Source organism: Macadamia integrifolia, unplaced genomic scaffold, assembly GCF_013358625.1.
Source record: "Macadamia integrifolia cultivar HAES 741 unplaced genomic scaffold, SCU_Mint_v3 scaffold39, whole genome shotgun sequence".
Classification (NCBI taxonomy): Eukaryota; Viridiplantae; Streptophyta; class Magnoliopsida; order Proteales; family Proteaceae; genus Macadamia; species Macadamia integrifolia.
In genome coordinates, this window is record NW_024869937.1 from 584,660 (window position 1) to 608,750 (window position 24,091).

The 24,091-nt window shown below is 43.3% G+C and overlaps 1 protein-coding gene across 1 annotated transcript in view; it reads right to left on the reverse strand.

The window, feature by feature from the left end:
* The window catches only part of LOC122068434 (protein ACTIVITY OF BC1 COMPLEX KINASE 1, chloroplastic-like), a 66,978-nt gene extending 44,231 nt beyond the window's left edge, over positions 1–22,747 (reverse strand). The window contains 7 exon segments of the mRNA XM_042632289.1: positions 14,964–15,110; positions 15,231–15,320; positions 21,549–21,622; positions 21,625–21,754; positions 21,848–22,040; positions 22,137–22,270; positions 22,386–22,747. Coding sequence (XP_042488223.1) covers positions 14,964–15,110; positions 15,231–15,320; positions 21,549–21,622; positions 21,625–21,754; positions 21,848–22,040; positions 22,137–22,153 — 651 coding nt within the window. The 5' untranslated portion in view covers positions 22,154–22,270; positions 22,386–22,747.
* Between the last annotated feature and the right edge of the window lie 1,344 nt (positions 22,748–24,091).

Here is a 24,091-nt window from a genome sequence, read left to right on the forward strand (position 1 = left end):
GGGCCTGTTTTACATCCCAAGGGGACCACTCGATCCACTTTAGAAGACTGTTCAGAGCTGCCAACTACTGTCACTGCAGAATTCTGGCAATTCTCTCTCCTAGGTCTGATTTTCAAGAAAGTGAATATCTCAGCAACCGACCATCGGAAGTCCTTCAAATTTTTAGGTTTTTGTACCCTTCCCAGGGACTACCTATGCCCAAGAGTCAGCTGCAGCCACCCCTCTCTCTGGATCTATTGCAGGTGTGTTTCTCTCTCCTGGTCGATTGAAGTTTCTCTTAGGTTTTCTTCGTTGGGTTGTTTTAGTCTTGTGTGGGTTATTCCTAGGTTTTGTTTATTCGTTTCTTAAGCATCTTTAAGTGTAATTAATTATTATTAGGTTATTAGTTGTATTGTTTGGGGTTATAATTGTTGGGGTCAGTTACTTGTAACTTACTCCTACATTACTTGGCTTGGTCTCGCTCCCTTCGCCTGCCTATCGTATCGGCTTCATCCTAGAAGCAATTGCTTTCGCCTCTGACGGCATGAGCGGTAGCTCATGACTGGTATACGGAGCAATCAAACTACTGCACCCCTAACAGAGTCAAGGCAACGGTGATCATAAAGACCTCTTCAAGTAAATCTGTCAAAGTTTATATAGTACAGGTATTTTAGGAACTGACTTATTATGTTGTTGTCTTATGTTGTATTTTCTCTTTTTCACCTTTTAGCTCCCTACGGAGGCATATGTAATTCCCTACATCATACTAGTGAATATAGGTGTGGTAATAGTTTTTAAGGAGCTGCTAAGGCGTCGCCTTACTAGCGCCTTGGCGCTGATGCGGTCTAGAGAAGGTAAGGCAGTACTCTGCCTTATATGAAGTGGCACCTGATGGGTTTTTTTTTTTTTTTTTAAACACATTTTAAAATTACTTGATGAAGATTCCAATATACATTTTTTATTGGTAGGCGTATGGTTTTGTTAACACTTGAGATGTGTGGGATTAGCTTTACTCCACCAAAAATAACCAAAACAAACAAAACAAAACACGATTCACAAACAAGGTTTGGATTTTGTCAAGGGTTTTAAGAAATGGCTTTGAGAAAGAATCAAGGAACAAGGAAGAACCACTGATCCAGGCTACCATGTTGCTCTAGCAGCGGTGAGCTTCATTCTTCTTTGATAGGAGTAGAAATATAGTGGATGACCTTAGGGCTTAGGCACTCATTTTGGCATCACAGAGGTAAGTATAATAAATACTTGTATTTTTTATGTCTTCTTTTCTTTATATTTATAATTTTGTTTCATAATTATGTATTTATATTATATGTTAATATGTTGTGATGATTGATGATTGATGATTGATGATTGATGATTGAATATTGATGATTGATGATTGATGAAAATGAACTTAGTTTATTCACTTTATTGATTTGTTTTCTTGATGAATATCTTACATTGGTATGAATTTGAACCTTTAATATTTATTTAACATATGAGTAATAGAATTCAACTAGGATTTGAGCCAAATAGATTGGTTTTATAAAAAAAATTACACAGGAACGCTTTAGTCGATAAGGCGACGCTTTATGCCCGCCTTAACGCTAAGGCGCTCCGAAAGACCCTCAAACGCCTCCGTCGCCTTACCGCCTTAAAAACTATGGGTGTGGTAGAGATCAATCTAAAACACATAACAAACCAACCTCCTCTCACCACGGCAGAGTCATCTACCCTCCTCCCCTTATTTCTCTAGCTGCTCCAATTGATAGAGATCCCATCCGTGGTCGAAGATGGAGCAGATATCGACAAGGGGCAAAGGAATCATGGCAAGTCACAACTGAAAGATGATTCTTCCAATGGCCCATCGGTCTTCTATGATTTAACCGTCGGGAAAAACATATTTGATATCTTTCGATCTCCTGACTCACTTATGGATGAAGAAAGCCCTCCTGGCTTGCCTGCAGCTCCTCTAAGGCCCTTAACTGCCTCTTCTTCCAGTTCACATCCCCCACCTGGTCAGTCGAAGAGCCCTCTTCGAGCCTCTACAGGGCCTGCTACCTCCCTGCCACATCCCATCCCTTGCATTGGAACCTCTACCCTCACCAATCCTTCTCACGATTCTTCCTCCAACCCTCCCCAAGACAATCCCCATCAGTCTTTTACCCCCTTCCCCCTTTTGTGAGGCCCACCTTTCTCTCAAATAGCCCTACCAATCCCTTACCTACCCTGGCCCACTCCAACCCCAACCCAGACCACGCCATCCACCCTTGGGCTCCCAAACACCCCCATCTCTTCAACCTATTGAAAAAACAAGAGAGAGACAACCAAACCTGCAAGAGAAGGGAGAACTCGAGAGAGAGATGAGAGATTGCAAGAAATGGAGAGAGAAAGATTTGTGATTAGGTAAAAAATAGACCACATACCTCTTATTTATACATTCACATAAAGAAGCCCTAATATAAGACAAAAGATAAAAAATCCCTTAACATACGTTACAATAGATTCGGGTGGGGTCGGGTTGTACCATGTAGCCTACGCCCCCACACCCCTTTATAAGACAAGATCAATGATGGGCTCTAGGATCAAGCCCTCTGCTACCATCATAGACCTCACAAATTTCTCCTTCCTATCGCCACCAAAATATGTCAGTGCGGGGCAATCTTTAAAAAGGGTACAATAACACCAACACTCCCCCTCAAGCCGGCGTATAGATCAAGTAATCCCAGCTTGCAAACAATTAAGTGAAAGTGTGTAACACTAGTAGCTTTGGTGCAAATATCTGCAAGTTGATCATTAGAACAAACAAAAGGAGTAGAGATCACCCCCGAACTAATCTTCCCGCGAACAAAATGGCAATCAACCTTTATGTGCTTCGTCCTCTCATGAAACACTAGATTTGCGGCAATCTTGATGGCAGCTTGAAATCGAAGCCACATTAACTCAGAAGTGCTATGGGCCATCGAGTGATGCTCAGCTTCAGCAGATGATCGAGCAACTAGTGACTGTTTTTACTCTTCCAAGTAACTAGGTTACCCCCAATTACAATATCCAGAGGTAGACCGGCGACTATCACAAGCACTAGCCTAATCTACACCACAGTACCCATGAACATCAAGGCGACCGTGATTAACAAACAATAACCCCTTCCTCAAAGATTGTTTGAGATAACAAATGACCCGAAGGGCTGCATCATAATGATGGAGACAAGGTCTGCATAAACATACTAAGCATGCTAACAGCATAAGAAATGTTTGGCCAAGTAACAGTGAGATACAAAAACTTGCCAACCATCCTCGAAACTTGCCAACCATCCTCGAATAAGTCTTTTTCTTTTGCAACAAGGAGAGATAGTATCATGAAGATGATGATTCCCTTAATAGGAATGGAAGCAGGCATAGCTCCAAAAAGACTTGTCTCATCTAGAAAGTCAAGAGCATACTTCCTTTGGGAGATAACAAGGCCCTTGGTAGAGTGAGCAACTTCAAAACCCAAAAAATATCTTTAGGATCCCAAATCTTTAATGTCAAACTTGCTGGCAAAAAAGGATTTTGTCTTCATGATGTGCTCTGGATCATCACCAGTTAAGATTATGTCATCAACATAGACCAAAAGCACAGTAGTACTGTGCACGGTCCTAATAAAGAATACCGAATAACCAAAAGCACTGCACTAGAAAACCAAACTGAAACAAAGCATAACTGAGCTTCTCAAACCACACATGAGGAGTTAGCTTGAGACCATAAATTGCCTTATGAAAATGACAACCATAACCAGCAGGATCATCATTGTAATATCCCGGGGAAAGACCCATATAAATCTCATGCATATGACCGTGAAGAAAAGCATTCTTCACATTGATGGGGTAGCCTTAAGGAAGAGGAGGAAAACCAGAATAGCAAGGGGAGAAAGGGGAACGCACCAGTTCACAAACACAAATCAAACTAACTCTTATTCAAATAAATTCACCTTCTCTCAACAATGAGTGTATGCAAGTATATAAAGGGAAAATAATAAGACTACTCCTACTTAGACTCTGACACTGAAATAGACTCCTACTTCTCTATCTCCTACATATCCTACGAAAACAAACTTGAGAAAATAAAAACTTAATATTAAACTAAACTACCAGCCCTTGTTGGACCAAAAACCTAGGTTGGACCGGTTCTTCTTGGCCTTTGGCTTCCACAGCTGGTCATGCTGTTCCAACCAGGTACGTGCAGCTGTATCTGCAACAACTCTCCTCTTCTGAAAAGAACTCAACTCCATCAAGTTTGGGTGAGGTCCAAGAATGCCATCAGAGTCAATGCACTTGATGAAAAAAGTACCAACTATCCTCTTGAGCTGGAGAGGGGGAAGATCCTTTGCTGTAAGGAACTTCATCTCAAGGCCATCATGCTAAAATGAGTATGTATTCTCATATCCAAAGTGCTTGGCTTTCTTGTCGAACAACCATGGGCGCCCCAAAAGAATGTGACAGACTTTCAGAGGAAACACATCACAATGAACCTGATCAATTAGACCACCAATGGAATACATGAGCAAACACCTTTCATTAATTTTCAGGTTATTGGTCACCCACCCAACCTTGTAGGGATTCGAATGAGGCTCAGTTTTCAGACCCAACTTGCGAACAGCATCTTCAGCAACAACATTGGTACAACTGCCTGGGTCAATCACCCTATTACACAAGTTATCATTACATCGCACCCTGGTCTGAAAGATACTGTTACAACGCCAATCGTCCTCCTCAGGAATCTTCTATGTAGTCAAAAGAGGACGGATCACATAGAACGGTTCAGGCTCACCATCACTGCCACCATCATGAATCTCATTAGGCTCACGATCACATTTAGCCCAGATTTACTATTCCTATTTTTTGTTGCTCTTCTGATGCATAAGGTATATAATTGTCCTTATCGATGTATGCTAACAACCAGTTAGGGCATTGATTAGCTCTATGCCCGTACCAGTTACATCGGAAACATTAAATAGTACAACAACAATAACAACAACAACAAAACTTAGCCTTATCCCAACTAAATGGGGTCGGCTACATGGATCTGCAGGCATTTGAAAAAAAAAAAAAGCATTGGGGCATCCCACTCATGAACAATCGGAAACTAGGATCCTAGCCCTCCAAACAGCCCTGTTAGATGCCATACTCAAGTGACGACTTAGCTTTTACATGTCTTGTCTAACTAAGTCGTCAATGGTCATTTTTGACCTGCCCCTAGCCCTTTTAGCTCCATATATCTGCATCTGGTCACTCCTCTGTACTGGGGCATCCAAGGGCCTCCTTTGGACATGACCAAACCATCGTAATCGACATTCTCTGAGCTTATCTTGAATTGGGGACTCCTAAATCCAATCTAACCAGTCATTTCTTATTCCATCTCTCAGGGTTTTGCCACACATCCATCTCAACATCCTCATCTCGGCTACACTCAACTTATCTATGTTACGCTTCTTGACTGCCCAACATTCTGCATCATACATCATAGCTGATCTTATGGCAATCCTATAGAATTTTCCCTTGAGCTTTAGAGGAATACGTCGATCGCATAACACTCCAGACGCCCCTCTCCATTTCACTTTAATTCTGTGGGAAACATCATCATCTATCTCACCTTCTTTGTTTAACATAGAGCCCCAGATATCTGAAACATTCACTTTGTGGGACCTCCCCCCTCAATTTTCACTTCCTCGCTATCAATCCTCGATCGACTGAAGTTACATCTCATATATTCCGTATTCGTTCTTCTTTTCTTGAGACCTCTAGATTCCAAAGTATATCTCCATACACCACAGGACCTCTCCTTGAATATTCTTGGTTAAATCATCTATGACAAGTGTAAATAAGTAGGGGCTCAAAGCGGATCCTTGATGTAACCCTATATTAATTGGGAACTCAACACCTTGGCCTCCCACAGATCTCACACTAGTCACCACATCTCCATACATGTCTTTAATTATATCCACGTAATTACTTGACACTTCTTTTTTCTCTAAAACTTTCCATATTAAATCTCTGAGAACCCTGTCATAGCCTCCTTTGGAAATATTGAGTTATTGTCATAACCACGCTGAGGTGAGGAGTATGGATGATTAGGCCGTGAATATTACATATCTGAATCGCTTCGAGGTGGAGAATACGGCCGACTGGGTCTTGAAGATGCCATAGATGAACCATTAGCTTGTTGTCTATTGATTGACCTTTCCTGTGGAGATGACTGTGGCTAAATAGAACTAGGACCTCTAGGAAAAGCATTTGTAAATGGCCTCCGATTGTATGGGCGCTTCAGACTTTTCTCAACCTGATATGCTACTTATACGGCTTCTTCCGTTGTAAGCAGTCGGCTAGATGCAAGGGCAACAATAAGTTGAGGGTGTAAACCATTGCGGAATTATGCTACCAATACTTCTTTATCCCACTCAAAATCAGAACGAGTAGCCAAATAATAAAATCTAGCAACATATTCTTCAACGGTCAAATTCTCCTATTTCAACTGTGCAAACCTGAGATGCATGCATTGCTTGTAATCAGAAAGCAAGAATCTCCGGTTCATGACTTCATACATTTCGTCCCAAGTAGTGACTAAACCAATTCCTTGGGTTCGTTTCTATTGTTGTTGCTTAATCCACCAGACTCAGGCCGTGCCTTTCAGTTTAGCCTCTGCAAATAGGATCTTTCGGGCCTCAGTCAACCCGTACCATCTGAAGAACGTCTCTTAACTATGAATCTAGTCAAGGTACAGTTCTGGATTGTTGTCTCCATAAAAATAAAGGACATCCAATCTTGCAGCTCTTTCTGCCTTATCATCATATCTACCAATTCCATATGGTGGAGGTGGTGGTGGTGGTGTATGATGTGGTGGCAGTGTATGATGTGGTGGCGGTGGTGGTGGTGGTAGTGGTAGTGACGGGTCCTGTGGAGTGGTGTTGGAAGAATCCCCAGATTGAATGTGACTCTTTCCTCTATCTTTTGCCACCAAACGATCAATAGAAGCTTGCATGGATCTCATAGAAACTTGCATGGATTCCATCATTGTCTAGAGGGAAGTGACATCGGTAGTGAGAGCTACAAATTTTGCATCAATTTCTCCCTTATAGGAGTTTAATTGTTGAACAACTTCACTATTGGCTACCATGGTGGAGATGGGCAAGATTACACTCAAATATGAAGGAAAATTAGTAAATAAAGGAGGTTTAAAGAGCAATGGAAGAATGGGTAATAACTCTGATTTTTTTTCAGTCTCGGTAGAGTCGGAACAGTGAATGGGAAAGGGAAGAATAGAGATGGAAGGAAGAAGGGAATGGGGATCCTCGGCTCCGATGCCAAATTGATAGAGTAGCTTTAGGGAAGAGGAGGAAAACCAGAATAGCAAGGGGAGAAAGGGGCACGCACCAGTTCACAAACACAAATCAAACTAACTTTTATTCAAATAAATTCACCTTCTCTCAACAATGAGTGTATGCAAGTATATAAAGGGAAAATGATAAGACTACTCCTACTTAGACTCTAACACTGAAATAGACTCCTACTTCTCTATCTGTTACGTATCTTACCCAAAACAAACTTGAGAAAATAAAAGACTTAATATTAAACTAAACTACCAACCCTTGTTGGACAAAAAACCTGGGTTGGACCGATTCTTCTTGGCCCTTGGCTTCCACAACCGGTTATACTAGTCTAACCAAGTAAGTGCAGTTGTATCTGCATCACATCTAATTGATATAACGGCCACAACTTATGGACAGCAATGGACAAACAAACACTAACTAAATTAAGCTTTGCAACTAGAGCAAATATCTCTTGATAATCAACACATTCAACTTGGGTAAAGCCTTGTGCAACCAACCAAGCTTTATGCCTTTCTATAGTTCCGTCAGGATGATGTTTCATAGTAAACACCCACCAGCAGCCAACAACATTGTTACTATCAGGCCTAGGAGTAGGAGACCACGTATGTTGTTTTTCTAAATCACCCATCTCACTGTTCATTGCCTCTTTCCACTTCAAATCAGCTAATGGATCAGACACCTTAGAAGTTAAAAGGAATTTAAACAAAAGAAGCAGCTGCAAGAAAACTTTTCAAGGAAGAGGATAGAGCATCATAAGAAACAAAAAGCTCAATTGGAAAATATGTCCATAGGCTTCAGAAGAAAATTACAGTCATGATAAAAAAAAAAGCAATCACAAGCTTCAACTGGTGTTCCAATCAAAAGTCAAGTCAAGCCTGCTCTGATACCATGTTGAAAGAATAAGAGAGAATCTCAAACATGCAAGAGAAGGGAGAATGAGAGAGAGAGAGAGAGAGAGAGAGAGAGAAAGAAGAGACATCGCAAGAGATGGAGAGAATGGGAGATTCGTGATTACCCCACACCTCCTATTTATACATTCACATATAGAAGCCCCAGTACAAGCTAAAAGACAAAATCTCTCAACATACATTACAATAGATTCGGCTCGCTCCATCAGGTCAGGTCATACCGTTCCACGTAGCCTATGTCAATATACCCCCACACCCCCTTACGAGGCGAGATCAATGATGGGCTCCAAGCTTTGCTACCATCACAAACCTCACAAAATTTCTCCTTCAGGTCGCCACCAAAATATGTTAGTGGGGCAATCTTCAAAGCAGGTAAAATAACACCTATACAACCCTTTTGACCAGTGATGATGACCCGACAGCTCCATCAACTTTTTCTCTTTGCCCAGCATTTTGGCTTCTTTGCAGCTACAGTCTTCCTCTTCGAATGCTCCACCTGCGGACATCCCATCTTCCATTACCTCTCAATGCCTTCAAACGACCTCTGGCAACAGCATCCACAACCTAATGGCTCCATTGAAAGATCCTCCTTTACCCATCATTTCAGCTTCATCTCAATCTCTTTTCCTCGCAAGCTCCACCTACGTAGTACAACACTTCTTCTTTGCAAGCTCCACCCATGGTTACCCTTCTCTCATAGGCTTTCAATGCCATTAAGTGACCTCCAACACTATTGTTTTCTGGTTGTCCTTGTTGGCAACCTCGGCCATATGGTAGTGGTGATGTGGCCAGTTTGGATGAGGTGGCCGACACTGGTGGCGTGGCAGCGTACAGTCTCTCTAATGAGATAGCAGTGGTGCCATACTGGAAAATTTGGCCGATTTACACTCGGGTTAATTTTCGACGTTGAAAATGATTTTTTTGGAAGACGGATCCTCCATGTAACAATACAAGCATAATTAATTATTTCCAACACACCCAGTTTCGTCCCATGTCGATATTGAATGAAGAAATTACAATGTCCGCAATGTTCAGGGGCATTTTGGTCTTTTTGCATGGCTGAGTCTAATGATCGGATCTTCTAGAATATCGTAGAGCTTCGAGTCATGGTCCATACCCTTTCCATTTCAACTCAATCCAAAGTCATATGAAGAAGTTATGGCCCTTTTTGCAAAATCGGTCCAGAAATTCTAATTTGGATTTGGCAATTTGCTCTCGGTGTAGGTGGGGGAGTTTCAGCATACATTTTGTAGAAGGCTTTTATGCAAATTCTGGAAGTTTCTGATAAGGGGTCTCTTAGCATGAAATTTTAAAATTGGAGGGGTTGATAGGAGAAGATGAGGATATCCTATATCGACAACCAGTAGTCAGCCACATGGCACAGATCCGACAATTCCCTTTCAATCGTTGTTTAGACCAATGGTTTGTTGTCAACACCACTGATGATGATGTCAGCGTCTAACCTTGCATCAGACATGGTTCTAATCCAACGGCCCAGATCTTCTAGCCGTTTGACTGATCCTACAACCAAGATCTCAGGCGCCAGTTATGGCCTAATCCAACAGCTGAGACTCGTGTCGTCATGTCCTACGCCACCAGCATATACTGTGCCGCCCTAAAAAGATTCCAAATGGATTATTTTGGTTGGCCCAAGTTGTTATTTCTCCATTTTATTCGTGCTCTATCACATGGAAGGTTTAGAACAGCATTTTGGGAGTGAAACCATGGTTTTGAAGAGAGAAGCTTCCCCCCTTTAATGTGTGTTATTAAATCGATTTGGGTGCTTAATGGAAGTTGCTTTCACTCCATTAAGAGAGTTTTGAGGACGTGGTTGGGATGCTTTGACGATCTATTGATTCCAACACCAAGAGAAGTGAGAGAAGAATAGAGACGAGAAAGTGAGAGTATTCCTTGTGCATTAAAGCTTAAGAAGACGAGGGAGAGAAGGTGTGAGGTGTCATGGTTGTAGTGTTTACTTGAAGATTCAAGTTTCCTACACAAAAGGGGAGTTGAAGATTCCAGTGTGCAGAGACTTGCTCTGAGACAACTCCGAGAACACCAAACAAGGGCTGTGAGACTCTTTAACCCTAGATTTACATTGCGAGTTTTATCTATGATGATGTATGTAAGCTAGTTGTAGTTGACGTTGAGAATTCATACTCGCCTAAGTTGGAATATAGGGCAATCTGTATGAGCCCATCTTTATTGTTTATCTCTGTACTAGGTGTTTAGTGGGTGCTAAACATCGGGGGTGGGTGCTCCCTTGCAGTGGTTGTACCGGCACCGTGTGTGCCTTCTCAGCTGAATATTGGGAAAAATGGGTGTGAGTGCTCCCAACTGTAGATGCAATTAAAGTAATAAATTAAGTAGGTACAAAGCCTTTACAGACACTACTCCGAGGACGTAGGCATCTTGCCAAACCTCGTAAAAATCCTTGTATTATGTGTGTGGATTTTCATTTATATATTGTTTAGATTACGTGGAATGTGGAATGGTTATGCACACTTGGTGTGCCTATAAGAGGTTGAGTGTGCATACGGCTATGTGCTAGCAAGTACAGGGTCTATAGAGATTGCCAAGTTAGGATCCACATCATTTCTGGGAAACTGAATTGGACTCACTGATTCACCCCCCTCTCAATGACTTCTAGGTTACAATAAGCGATAGCGACCAATGTCCCAATGGCTCCATCGACAGTTTCTCCCTTACCCGATACTTTGGCTTCATTGTAGTACCAGTCTTCTTCCTCACAAGCTCTACCGGCCCTTACCCCATCTCCTATGGACTCTCAACACCATCATATGATCTCTACCGCTTACTCCCCCCTAAGGAATACTGAAGGTGCCAGAGAAGTAATCCATCTTCCTATAAAGACCACATTAAGCTCAACTTTGTTGAGCCAGTTGCACTCTCCCCACCCTTCTCAATGATCCATTGGACCATCTAGAATGTTTGTGGCCTGAATTCCCTAACCAAAGAAGCTGAAGTTCGCTCCCTTCTTAATCTTTGTTTTCTCCTTGAAACCAAGGTCCTGGAAGCCAATACCTCCCGTATAGATACCAAATAGCCCCATCTTGGTCCCTCCTTTCCAACTATATCCACTGTCCCAGTGGCCACATCTGGATAATATGGAATCCTTACAAGCTTCTAAATACTTCCTCCTTCTCATCCTCCCAGTGTATTCAACTCTCCATCTCTGTCTTAGAAAATTCCTTCTTAGCCTTTTCTACTATATACGGCCATCGTGCTATCGACAGGTGCCCTATTTGAAATGATCTTAGTTCTATAACCTCCGAAGTCGTCCCTCTCCCTTGGGGCCTAGGGGTGACTTCAATGTGGTTAGAGTTACTCATGAGAAGCCAGGGTGGATCCCCTATTGATCCCACTTCAGTTAAAGCTTTCAACTAGTGCTCGGCAGATAACACGAATGATTTGAGATGGTCTGGTATCAAATTAACCTAGCACAATAGAAGAAGTGGCGAGAACAGAATCACTTGCAAGCATTATAGAGTGTTGATCAATAAAACTTTATTAGCCTCCTTCCCATCCTCAAACACTTCTTTTGACCTCCCTAGCATTTCTAACCATAGCCCCATCTTCCTCCTCGTTCAACCCACATTTCCTTTGGTCCTATGCCATTCAAGTTCTTTGGCATGTGGTCTCTCCACTAGGATTTCCTTTCCTTTGTTTGATCCGAGTGGGATAAGCCTATCTAAGCTTTCTCCTCCCCCTTTCTAACCTTTGCCATAAAGCTCAAAAATGTCAAGTGTGCTCTCAAGTATTGGAATTCCACCACGCTCTCAAGTATTGGAATTCCACCACCAAATGTCTCTACAAGTAGAGACAATTTGGCTTCCATCCAGTCCAGTCTTCAATCTGACTCCCTCAACCATCTCCTTGCTGAAGAAAAAAGGGTTGCCTCCTACTAGTTATCCTCTCTAATTGCCCAAGAAGAAAGTTTCCTTAAGCAAAAGTCTCGCATCAATTGGTTAGAGCTTGGAGACTCTGATACTGCTTACTTTCGCAGTTTCTTAAATGCTAGAACCAACTCCAACTCCAACTCCAACTCCATCCCATGCTCACAACATGAGACAGCTCCCTCCACAACCCAAATGATATCAAAGTCGAAGCCTCTTAACTATTTCACTGAGCTCTTTTAGCCTCCCACCTCCTCCAATAGTCCCATCCCCCCAGGCCAGCCCGACATATTCATCCCCATTCATCGCCTCTGTTCCCCTCAAGCCATACCCTCTGATGATGAAACCACTGTTGTTATCCACTCCCCCAAGGCCAACAAAACCCCTAGCCTTGATGGTTTCAGTATGGGATTCTTCTCTTCTCGCTAGGACATTATCTAGAGTGATATTATTAAAGCCATCAGAAGCTTCTTCTTTAACCCTTCCCAAATCTAAGGGACTACCTCATCCCCAGAAAAAGAAGGCCTCCTCCATGTCAGACTTCAGACCTATCTCCCTCTACAATCTCCTATACATATTCAAAGCTAAAATCCTAGCCAATAGGATCGAATTAGTGGTGTACTCCCTTGTTAATGAAAATTTATCTACTTTTATGGTCAGCAAAAGCATCACCGATAACATCCTTTTGTCATAAATAGTTAGAGGCTTTGACATAAAATCCTATTCCCCTGTTGCCCTCCTCAAGATTGATATTCATTAAGCCTTTGACTCCATCAAGTGGGATTTCATCATTCAAGTTCTTCATGGTATTTCCTTTCCCCTGGTTTTCGTCCATTGGATCTATTCATGTATCTCATCCCCCCCGCTTCTTTGCCCTAGTCAATGGCAGCCCAACTAGCTAATTCTTCTCCATGGTATGTATTAGGAAAGGCTTCCCCTTCTACCCCCCTTTCATATTCTCCCTAGCCCTTGAGGTCCTCCCCAAATCCATACAAGCATCTACAGATCTCCACCTCATCTCCCCCTCCCTAAACGTAAAGCCCTCAACCTCTCTCACCTCACTTTTGCCGACAACCTTATGATTTTCTCTAAGGCCGACACCCTCTCTATTGAAACCACCATGTCTTCCCTCCACCTATTTGAAGATCTGTCTAACCTTCACATCAACCTCCTTAATCCCACCTCTTCTTCGCCAACGTCTCTAAGTCCCATCTCCTTACCTTAACTGGCTTCTCCCTTGGATCCCTCCATATCAAATACCTGGGTCTACCGCTCAATACTGCCAGGTTGATAGCCCACACTGTACCCCAATGTTGGACCTCATCAAAAAAGGCTTCAGGTTTGGAAGGGAAAGCTCCTATCCTATATTGGCCGATTGGAGCTCATCAGATCAATGCTTCAATCTAGATACATGTATTAGTCCGGTGTTTTTGGATTGCTTTAATCTACCATCAAGCAAGTAGAATCTCTTATGTGCAGTTTCCTTTGGAAAGGTGTGGACTCTTCTAAATTCCTCCACCCCATTTGCTGGTCTTCTATTTGCGTCCCTAGATAGGAGGGGGTTGGAGTTTGAGAAAGATTCATGAGGTTAACTCTGTGGGTTGAGTTGGTTTTCTTCCCTGTCTTTTCCTTTGATCCCCTACCATTCTAACAACTGTTTCACTCTTACATACTGATTTGCAGGTCTGAGTTCACCGTTCCTGTGTTTCTGCTTTCTCTGCAGGGAATCAAATTGATATTCTAGTCAATCCAGCCCTTGGATTGACCTCTACTTTTGATATTAGTTTCTTCCCTGTTAGTAGTCTATTTGACCATAATTTGAGGATCATCAGACCCATAGATTAGGAGTTTCTTTAGCTACTAAATTATGTTGCTCTTAAGTTTCCATTTTCTGCTATACTTCATTACACCAAATCTAACCATTGGATCAGCTTGTTCTTTGGAGGGATTAACCATCCTTGTGTGGGGTCTAATTGATCAAAATCCCATCCCCATCTGAGCGTTTGATCCTGAGTTATTTGACTTTCCCTATTCTGCCATATTATGTACTTACTTGGATTGCTGTGTTTCTGCCCTGTGGGTTTGTATGCTTTTAATCTCATCTTCTTTATCTTAGAGCACATCATCTTTCCTCATCAAAACCACCATCAAGCAGGCGCCGATTTCCACACTCATTTCATACCCAATCAAAGTCCCATGTAGAAAGTCTCCTTCATTTCCTTCAAGCTCGACATTTTTCACTGTAATATATTTTCTGGGAAATTATTATTACTTGTAAATAAATTTTATATTTTTCTGTCATTACTCAGTTTTTATTTTTTGGACATAACAAGGAAGCATATTTGGTCACGATTGAGGGAAGGGAAAGAAACCAACCATATTATGGAGGTGCAGTCCTCAAGGTTTGCCAAGTGTACTAATGATCATGATACGACCACTTCGTAGTTAAAACAACGTCCTGAAATTTAAAATGGAAGTTGTTTCGCAACTTAATATACTCGCATTTCAGTAAAATATTTTCCTCTTTCTTAATTATGAAATTTTGTATTGGTTTTTACAAAATCCTGTAAAATGTTTTACGTTGAAACAAACAGAGCCATAGAATTTCTAAATCCATACTTTGTACACTGTATCTTATCAACTTTCAAACTTTTGTCAACATGAGACACTGTCTACCATTTACACACTGTAACCTACTTTCCAGAAAATTACGATTAGAACTGGTTTGGATAAGCTGCGGAAGTGATTGGCAAAAATAGAAACGAAAAGAAGTGCCACCAGTAATATCTCACTCAACCTTAATAGCAACATCCTCCCCAGTGTCACGTAAAGTAGCACGGTAAACCTGACCCAAACTTGCAGCTGCAATTGTCTTTGATGAAATTTTACTGAAAACAGCTTCAAGAGGCCGGCCGAACTCCTCTTCAATAATTGCGAAGGCAACCTACAAGTGGATCAAACAAATTCATTGCTTGAGCAAAGATTGTATTGCAGCATGATTTAACTGATTCAATCAAAAAGATGTATACATAAATAAGGAAACAAAAGAGAGGGAGAGTAAAACCTGGTTAGGAAAAGGAGGAACATCATCTTGAAGAATGCAGAGCTCATTCATATAATCCTCCCTAATAATGTCTGGTCTATTCGCCAGAACCTGTTGAAATAGGGGCAAGAACGAATCAATCGGCAACAAGGTCTACTACATTTTTTTTTTTTTTTTTGGATAATTCATTACCAAGAAGAAAATACAAAGGGGAGAGGGGGGGGAGGAGAAGGCTTAAGCCAACAAGGAAAAGCCAGCTCCAAGAATATAAAATTAAACAAAAGGAACGAAAGCTGAAACAATCAGCAACCAAAACTGAAAACAGCAAAACCAACCCTAGGGGGGGGGAGAGGGGAGAGGAGGAGGGAAGGCTACAACTAGGACAGGGGGGGTCAGGAGGCTTCCAGGTGAGGGATGGTTTCCACCCTCAGGTTCCAAGAGGAGATGATGTGGACATTTCTACGGGAATAAGCAACAAGGCGGCTATGAAGAGAGTGGATTTTGGAGGTGACATCAAAGTAGATAGCTTTCCAAATCTCCTCCTGGGAGCGGGATTTGGGGGGACCATCTACGAATGTTACGCTCCATCCAAAGGTAATTGATAGTTGCCGAGAAAGCCAATTTTCCAACAGTATCGCAGATGGAAGAGCCCGAGAAGGTCATGTCCATCCAAATCCACTCCCTAGAGAAAGGAAGGATGGTTCTCATGCACGGCCAGCAATTGGAGAGGACAAGCTTCCAGACAGAGAAAGAAAGAGGACAGGAGAAGAAAACATGGGGGATATCCTCAACACCTTGGGGGTAGAGACAGTAGGAGGGGTTGGCTGGGATCTACCGATGAATGAGGAAGGATTGGGTGTGGAGGCAGTTGGAAAGGCAACGCCAGAGGGTGAAACTTTGGCGAGGAATATGGCCTTTGAACCAGACCAACTTGTGACAAGGCACAGCAAGGGAGGAGGTACGGATGTGGGACCAAGCAGAGGCAAAGGAGAAGATCCCAGAGGAGGAGGGAAGCCAAGTGCACTTGTCCTCTCTTCCTCGGTGGCCAGGGGGAGAGGCGGGAGGGTGGTCCAAAGATCAAGAAGGGGAGGTTTAGAAGAGGGAGGGGACCAACCCAAGGGGGAAAGAATAGAGGAGACAAGAGTGTTGGCAGGGAGGCCGGAGGAATAGATGGTTATGGGAGATAACAAGTGGGAAAGGATGCCAGCAGGGTGCCAGGGGTCTTTCCAAAGAGAAGTGGTAAGACCATTGCCAATGTTGAAGGAGATGGCAGAGAGGGCTATGGGTCTATGATCAAGGATCTTGCGCCAGATCCAAGAGGCATCAGGAATGAGCGAGGCAGTCCAAAGAGAGTTGTGCTTAAGGAGCCCAGCATGGATCCAATCAACCTAGATGCTTTTGTGCTTGGACACAATTTTCCAGATGCGCTTGAGGATCCCGACAGAGTTAACATCCTTAATTCTCCTAATTCCAAGTCCTCCCTCAGATTTGGGAAGGCAAACCTTCTTCCAGCTGAGAGGGCGGAGGAACTGGGGGGAGTTAGAACCTTTCCAGAGGAATGAGCACAAAAGTCTTTCGAAAGACTTGATCACAGAGATAGGAAGGATAAAGGTACCAAACCAATAGAGGTACATGGACTGGAGCACCAATCTAATGAGAGTGAGATGGTCAATAAAGGAGAGGAGCTTGCCTTTCCAAAGTTGAAGTCTCTTCCTCAGCTAATCGAGCAAGGGGGTGCAATGGTGAGAAGACAACCTAGAGGAAATGAGGGGAAGGCCCAGGTATTTAACAGGAAGGTGACCAATCGGGATACCAGAGATACCGAGGAGGGTATCTTGGACATCAGGCTGAACACTAGAGAGGAACATGTTGGATTTAAAGAGGATGATGTTGAGACCCAAGAGAGATTCAAAGGAATGCAAGGAATCCATGATAGTGGAAATGGAGTGGGCATTTGCCTTAGAGAAGATTATGATGTCATCGGCGAATGCCAAATGGGAGAGGAGGAGTGATTTACACTTGGGAAAAGGATAAATGAGATGGAGGTCACTAGCGGATTGAATGTAATGAGAAAGAACCTCAAGGGATAAGGAGAATAGGAGGGGGGATAAGGGACATCTCTGACGCATACCACAGCCAAAGGGAAAGTACCCAGTCGGACTACCATTCACAAGGACAGAAAAGCGAGGGGTAGAAATGCAAGTGCGGATCCAATGGACAAAGGAGGGAGGGAAGGGCATGAGAGTCATCAAATTGGAGGTGAAGTCCCACCTGATCGTGTCAAAGGCTTTATGAATGTCAATCTTGAGGAGGGCAGTAGGGGAGGGAGACTTGCAGTTGAAACCGCGGACAATTTCATGACAGAGGAGGATGTTGTCAAAGATATTTCTGCCACCAATGAAAGCGGATTGATTTGGGCTAACAAGGGAGTCAATGACTTTTTGGATCCTATTGGCCAGGATTTTGGCAATGAATTTGTAGAGAAGGTTGCACAGGGAGATGGGCCTGAAGTCACTCATACACTTCGTACCATCCTTTTTAGGGATTAGGCAGAGAAAAGTGGTGGGCATATTCCAAGCATCCTGAACAATAGGGAAGAAGTTAGGATGGGAGACCCATATGTCAAAGAACTTGAAAGGCTTAGGGCCAAGGGAGCAGAATGGGAGAACATAGATGGAGATGGGGCTGTGGTCAGAGATTCCAGGAAGATCAAAGGTAGCATGAGAGGAAGGGAAGGAATCAAGCCAGGCTTCATTAACAAGGGCTCGGTCAAGCTTGCAAGCCACCCTGAAATTTCCAGATCTCCGGTTATGCCATATAAAATTTAGCACCCGACCAGCGGAGATCGGTGAGATTTAAATCTTCAATACAATCGTTAAAAGAGTCAGCAAACGAGGAATCAATGGAGTTTCCTCCATGCTTTTCATGGCTATAACGAGTGACATTAAAGTCTCCCACAATGCCCAAGGATTGGATCCAGAGAAGGGGGCAAAGGAAAGCAGGTCGGCCCAGAGGGGAAGCCTAAGGGGGGCCCTGTTGAAGGCATAAAAGCAGATGTAGGGGCCAGAGTGATGGGAGATGGACAAATGAATGGCTTGGGCATTGGAGGAGAGGGTGGAGATGGATAGAAAGGAGGGATCCCAAAGGATCCAAATCCTCCCATTGGGGTTGTGAAAGTAATTGGAAACAAAGGACCAAGAAGGAGCTATCGAAGAGGCAATCCGTGAGGCATTTGCTTCCAAAATGCGGGTTTCCAAAAGGCAACGGAGGTTGGATTTGGAGGAGCGAATGATGGACCGAATGTCCACTTGCTTGGCCGAGGAATTTAGACCTCGGACATTCTAAACAGTCCAAGGAATCATGAGGAACTCTGGGTGTGGGGCATAAAACGTTTGGGAGGGCGAGGGGTCTTGGGAATGGGGGGGCCCGGGGTGGGAGGCCGGCAGCTATATCCAATAATAGGGGAGGCAGAAAAGGGGGAAGAGGGATTGGTTTTGGTGGTGGGGGCTTTCTGCTGGTTTTCTTTTTATTGGTTTTGGTGGATGTAGGTTTGGTGATGTTCAGCTGGGTGTTGGTGGTATAGGTAAAGAATGGGAGTGGCAGCTACTGGATTATCTAAAGGTTGGTTTTGTAGAGAGTTCATCAAGTTTAGAGAGTCTTCAGAGCTGATATTGTCAACCGAACCCAGGGGAGTTGATTGCACAGGTTGCCGAGGAATATCTAAAGCAAGGGGAGCTGTTAAGAGTCCATCTACAGGGCTCTGAGCAGAGCAGCATCTGTGATTTGGTCCCAAATGGTCAGGCAACAAAGACCCGTGGAGTCTGGGGTCAACAGAGACTGCCAGAGAAGAAGTCATGGCAGGGCAGAGGCGAGAGGTTGCAGGGATCCCTGGGGAGCAAGGCAAGGACGTCGAACTAGAGGCTAGGCTGGAGTTGGCTCCAAGACAGCAGTTCATATGAGACTTTAGAGGAATCTGAGGAGAGGTGGGGATGTGATCTTCCAAGGCCAAGGTCGAGAGGCTTCCGAAGGAACGAAGAGAGTTGTAGGCGGAGGTGAGGCCTTCCAAGGCCAGCAAGAAGTCATTCGAGTCATTACTGAGAGGAGTCTGGCTTGTCGAATAGGACATAGCAGGGGCCGAGGCTGACGGCAAGCATGAAGGACCCAAAGGAGTGACGGAGTCATTATTGTTCGTCGACGCCAGTCAAGAGGGCAAACCAGTGGGATTCATTCCAGAGAAAACATAATCGAGTGAGGATGGGATCGCCGGGTCAGGCGAGACCTGCAAAGAGTTAAGGGTAAGGGGGCAGTGGGGCAGATCGGTCAATGGGTTAAGTTGTTGGGTAAGATTGGTAGTCGAGTTTGGTAAGGATATGGTAGGGTTGGGTTATTTGAAAGGGTGGGTTGGGTTATATAAGTTACCAGGGCACAGAGGATGATCCGACGGGTATTTGGAGAACATGTTGAGAAGGTGGTCCGGTAAAAATTGATTCAAGGGAATAAAAGGAGGTTCAAGGGTGGACCAGGTTGGGTTTGAGACCGGAGGAGGATTCTCAATAGAGTGGTGTACCAGTTCAAAGGTGGGCCGAAGGTTCTCAGCACAAAAAGAGGGATGCCAAGAGATGGGAGACGAGTATTGGTTCAGACACATCGAGGTAGCAGTAATGGAAGTAGGGAGAGGAAGAAGGGGAGGGGGAATATCCCAAGGACTATCAGGCAAGGAATCAAGGGGTTGGTGCACAGTTTCCACGCAATCTGCCCGATCCAAAACCGAGAAAGGGTTTGGACCGATGGGCAAGGGTGTGAGTGAAGGACCAACAGATAGAGGAAACAAAGGTTCCGATGAAACAGGGGCTATGGCCGGGACTTCAGAAGTCTCTTCTGTTTGATTTTTCTTAAGGATCTTCACCGAGAAGGAGGAAAGCTAAGGGCGGTCGAAACTAGGGTCAATGTTCCTTAAATTGGGTTGATCTTCAGCAAAATCGCAACCAATCGATGGTTCCTGGATGGAGGCAGCAACGACAGCCTGAGAGGCAAAGGTGCAGATCTCTGTTTTGTGATCAAAACACTTGTAGATTGTGCAAGAAGGGGGGCGCCAGTCGTAATGGACTTCCTGAGTGAAGGAAGTCTTCTCCTTCAAAAATTGTGATTGAAGATGGAAGAATACTGTTGGCTTCCACCTCGATACAGATTCTGTAGAACGAGAGTCTATCCATTGTATTGGTACGTTTGTCAGAATACAGTGGTTTTCCGATTAGAGAACAGACCAAACTAAGGCCTTTCACACACCAATAGTGGAACAGCAAATTGGGGAAAGTCAGCCAGAGAGGTAAAGAGGTGGGTTCCGTCTTGGAGAACAACGTGCGAGCATCCCACTGCCTGAGAAATATCGGCTTTTTTCCAACATGCCACGAACCACCATCAACAGCGTAGACTTTGTCCGTTTCAGAGTCGACCTTGAATATGAAAGTCCCATTATCGAGCATGGAGGTGGACATCGCACAGACCGGCTTCCATTGTTTCTCCAGGGAGGTTTTGACAGTAATGAAAAGAGATCTACTGCCGAGAAACGAACCAACCACACAACATTTCCATTTATGGATTTGAGAATCTAAAAGTCCTGGCAAACAGAGGCCAACAAGGGAGGAATTCCGAGTTACAGGAGGGTGGAAAAAGAGGGAGTGTCTGGCAAAGGAAGGAGGGGAGGGGGGAAGAGGCAAAGAGGGGTGGAAGTGACTACCGTGGTCCATGAACGAGTCGTGGGTGACAAGGGAGGCTGGATGAGGGAGGTTGACGATGAGGGTAGGGGGGATTCCGGCAGCAGAGGCCACCAGAGGGGGGGAAGGCATTGCAGGTCACGTTATAGGGGAGGGGGAGGAGAGAGGGCAAAGCTCAAAAATCCAAGATCAATATTCCTAAACTTGCTGCTCTGACTCTGTTTATTTGTTTATTTTTTTATTATTATAAGGGAAAAGGGACGCCATTTAATTGGGATAAGGTTATGGTTGTTATAAGAGAAGAGGAACGCTACCCGTCCGATTTCCCCACTCCCAGACACAGCACCTGGTTTCAGGGGGGCAGGGGAACGCAGATGGGTAGTCTTCTTTCTCCCTTATTATAATTTTATTTTCTTTTTAGTGGGGGAAAGAGCATGGATTAAAGACAGCAAAAAGAAGCCAAAATTCTGTACATGATGACATCTATGCAAAATGCTTCTTAACATATGGACAAAGATCGCCATGGAACCCATCATCATGCACAGTGACTACAGACATGAAATTATTAGAAGTACACAACAAAAGTTGAACAACCATAAGATGAAACAAAAGAGGCATATCTAACCTGCCCAGCTTTGATGAAAGAAGGCCCCAAATCACACAACAAATTCCTGAGTTGCCGGGCACGATAAGGAACACTTCTTTATCTCGACCAATCAAGCAGTCATACATAAGGGTGGACCAATAGAGACCCAAATTCCAAACTATCTCCACACCCCGACCAAAGAGAGAAAGTATAGCCCCTCTCGACTCCAAAACCTTATTCTTCACCTAATCAATAGTAGCAGTAGAAGCATATCAACTCAAAAAGAAACTGCATATTGTAATGGTGTTGAAGTAATTCCAATTTACAGTATGACATACTGTTTCTGGAGTGTACTTGCGAAAGGGAACGCAAACACCGCGTTCAAAATCAAGTTGTTCCATGGCGCTACTAGACTTGGCAAGCAACGAAGCTCTCGTAGTTGCTGAACTGACATTGCTCTCATCATCGGCTCTTGACAACGTCAAAGGGGTGGAAGCTGAAGCCATTCTCACTCTCAGCTGCGAGACAGAGCTAATAAGAGTAAAATTGAAGCTTTCTTATTGGTTATTTGAATTGTAGAAACAGTGGAATATAAAATTAAAAAAAAAAAAAAAAAAAAAAAGAGACCTTGTTGAAATGGCCATGTTTCCGGTGATGCTTATCTAATTGGGAAACGCTCCTCGGCGAAGTTGGAAAATAACCACCATCCATTACAGTTGAAAAACACGACAGTTGGCAAACAAACTCCATCTCTCCTATGCCTAATCGTCATTAAGATTGTCGAAATTCAAAAATCAAAACAGATAACAAACAAGGGCAAGATGGACGAAGCATGAATTAATCGAAACACTTCAAGAAAGTGAGGCTTCAACTTACCTAGTTTTGTATAACTCCTCTTCTGTGGCCGGCAATCGGGACGGAGTGAGTGGGAACTCACAAATCGAGTGAGTAGTGACAAACAAAAAATGATAAATGGCAGTACGGAGAAGGGAAGAAATGAACGCTCCTTCAACGATCAATCCCTCAAAGAGTTGCAATTTGTGTGGACGTGGATATGCCCAGGCACCAGGGTGGATTCTGGATGGCATGCCGCTTCGCTTGACTTAACCACATGGCGTCGCGTTGTGCAGTGCACCAGTGAGGCTCCTTGATGACGCGGCTCGACTAAATGGTTTCGTACTTGTGGAGTGTGGACTTATCAAGGGAGCTAGTCTTTCGGACTTCCACTACTTCTCTAGATGACACGGCTGTCCATGGATGGAAAAAAACCAAAAAAGTGACACATATATAGACGGCCCAATAGTTATAAATAAATAAATAAAATAAAATAAAAATAAAAATAAAAATACGCATAAGTATTAAGTAGGATTACATTTCAATTATTTTTTTTAATTCAGAAAAAATAATATATAGGAGAAGATTCGGTGAAAGGGAGCAGGGCCAATGGGAACCTGCACGGGAGCTTTAATAGGGGCAAGGATTTCACCTTCCATGTGGAGCAAGGCTGCCATTTTGCGCCCTTTGTGCCTAGGCACAGGTTTACTTTGATTCTTATTTAAAAATTTGGGAGCAAAATTATGGTTACATACTCACTAAGTAGGAATCATGTACATCATTTAACAAGAAAAAAAAATAGGGATAATTACTTGGACACCCATTGTATTATGATCAGAATGCTTGACACCCCAAACGTACATTTGAAAATATTATTTGAAGCCCCATGAAACCTAACAGTGTTAGTCTTTAGTGGTTGAATGATGTAAATGGGGGAAGACAAATAGGTATTATCCAGATGTAACTTTCCACGCAGCGGAATGGATCATGTTGTGGTACGCGTCGATCCAGTCAAACAATGACGAACAAAGGATTGCAGCTTGCTAGGCAATGATCCACGCTCCAAATCCAAGGATTGCAATGGAAATCCTTAGAGAGACACTCTCAATTGGGAGAGACAGAAGAGAATAGGGGGAGAGAGAATTTTTGAGATTAGGTCAGAAACTCTGATTGGCTTTGTGGTCAAAACCCTCTTATTTATAGAGAATTGGCTAGCTAGAGTTCCTAATCCTAGTAGGTTTATAATTACCCCAAGTGGATGACCCACGAAAGAGCCGGGTCAGGATCTAGTTCGATATGATATGCTGTGCGAGGTGCTTTCCCTTTACAAGGCCTCTCAAAAAATTAATTACATTGTCCCAAAAATATTTACATCTTTTAAAAGACCTACTACATCAATCTACTGAGTAGGGAGCACTGCATTTTATATCATGCAAGAAGACTACCTCTAACATACATACAAGAACATGCCCACTTAGATAATCTACCAATTATGATCTCCAACCCAAAAAAAAAAAATCCATGGGTCCGTGGGTGGAGATCGACCATGCACCCCAACAAATGGAGTGAGTCTTAAGTCAAAACCGCCACGGGAGCGTATGATGATTTGCCAATACATACACATATGCATGCTAAAACACATTTCAAAGCAATAATATATCCGGCCTAATAACGCGAAGGTCGCATGCAAAAGTGATTGGCTAGGTATATTTAGATTATTTTACTACATATCTCTTGAAAAAAAAAAA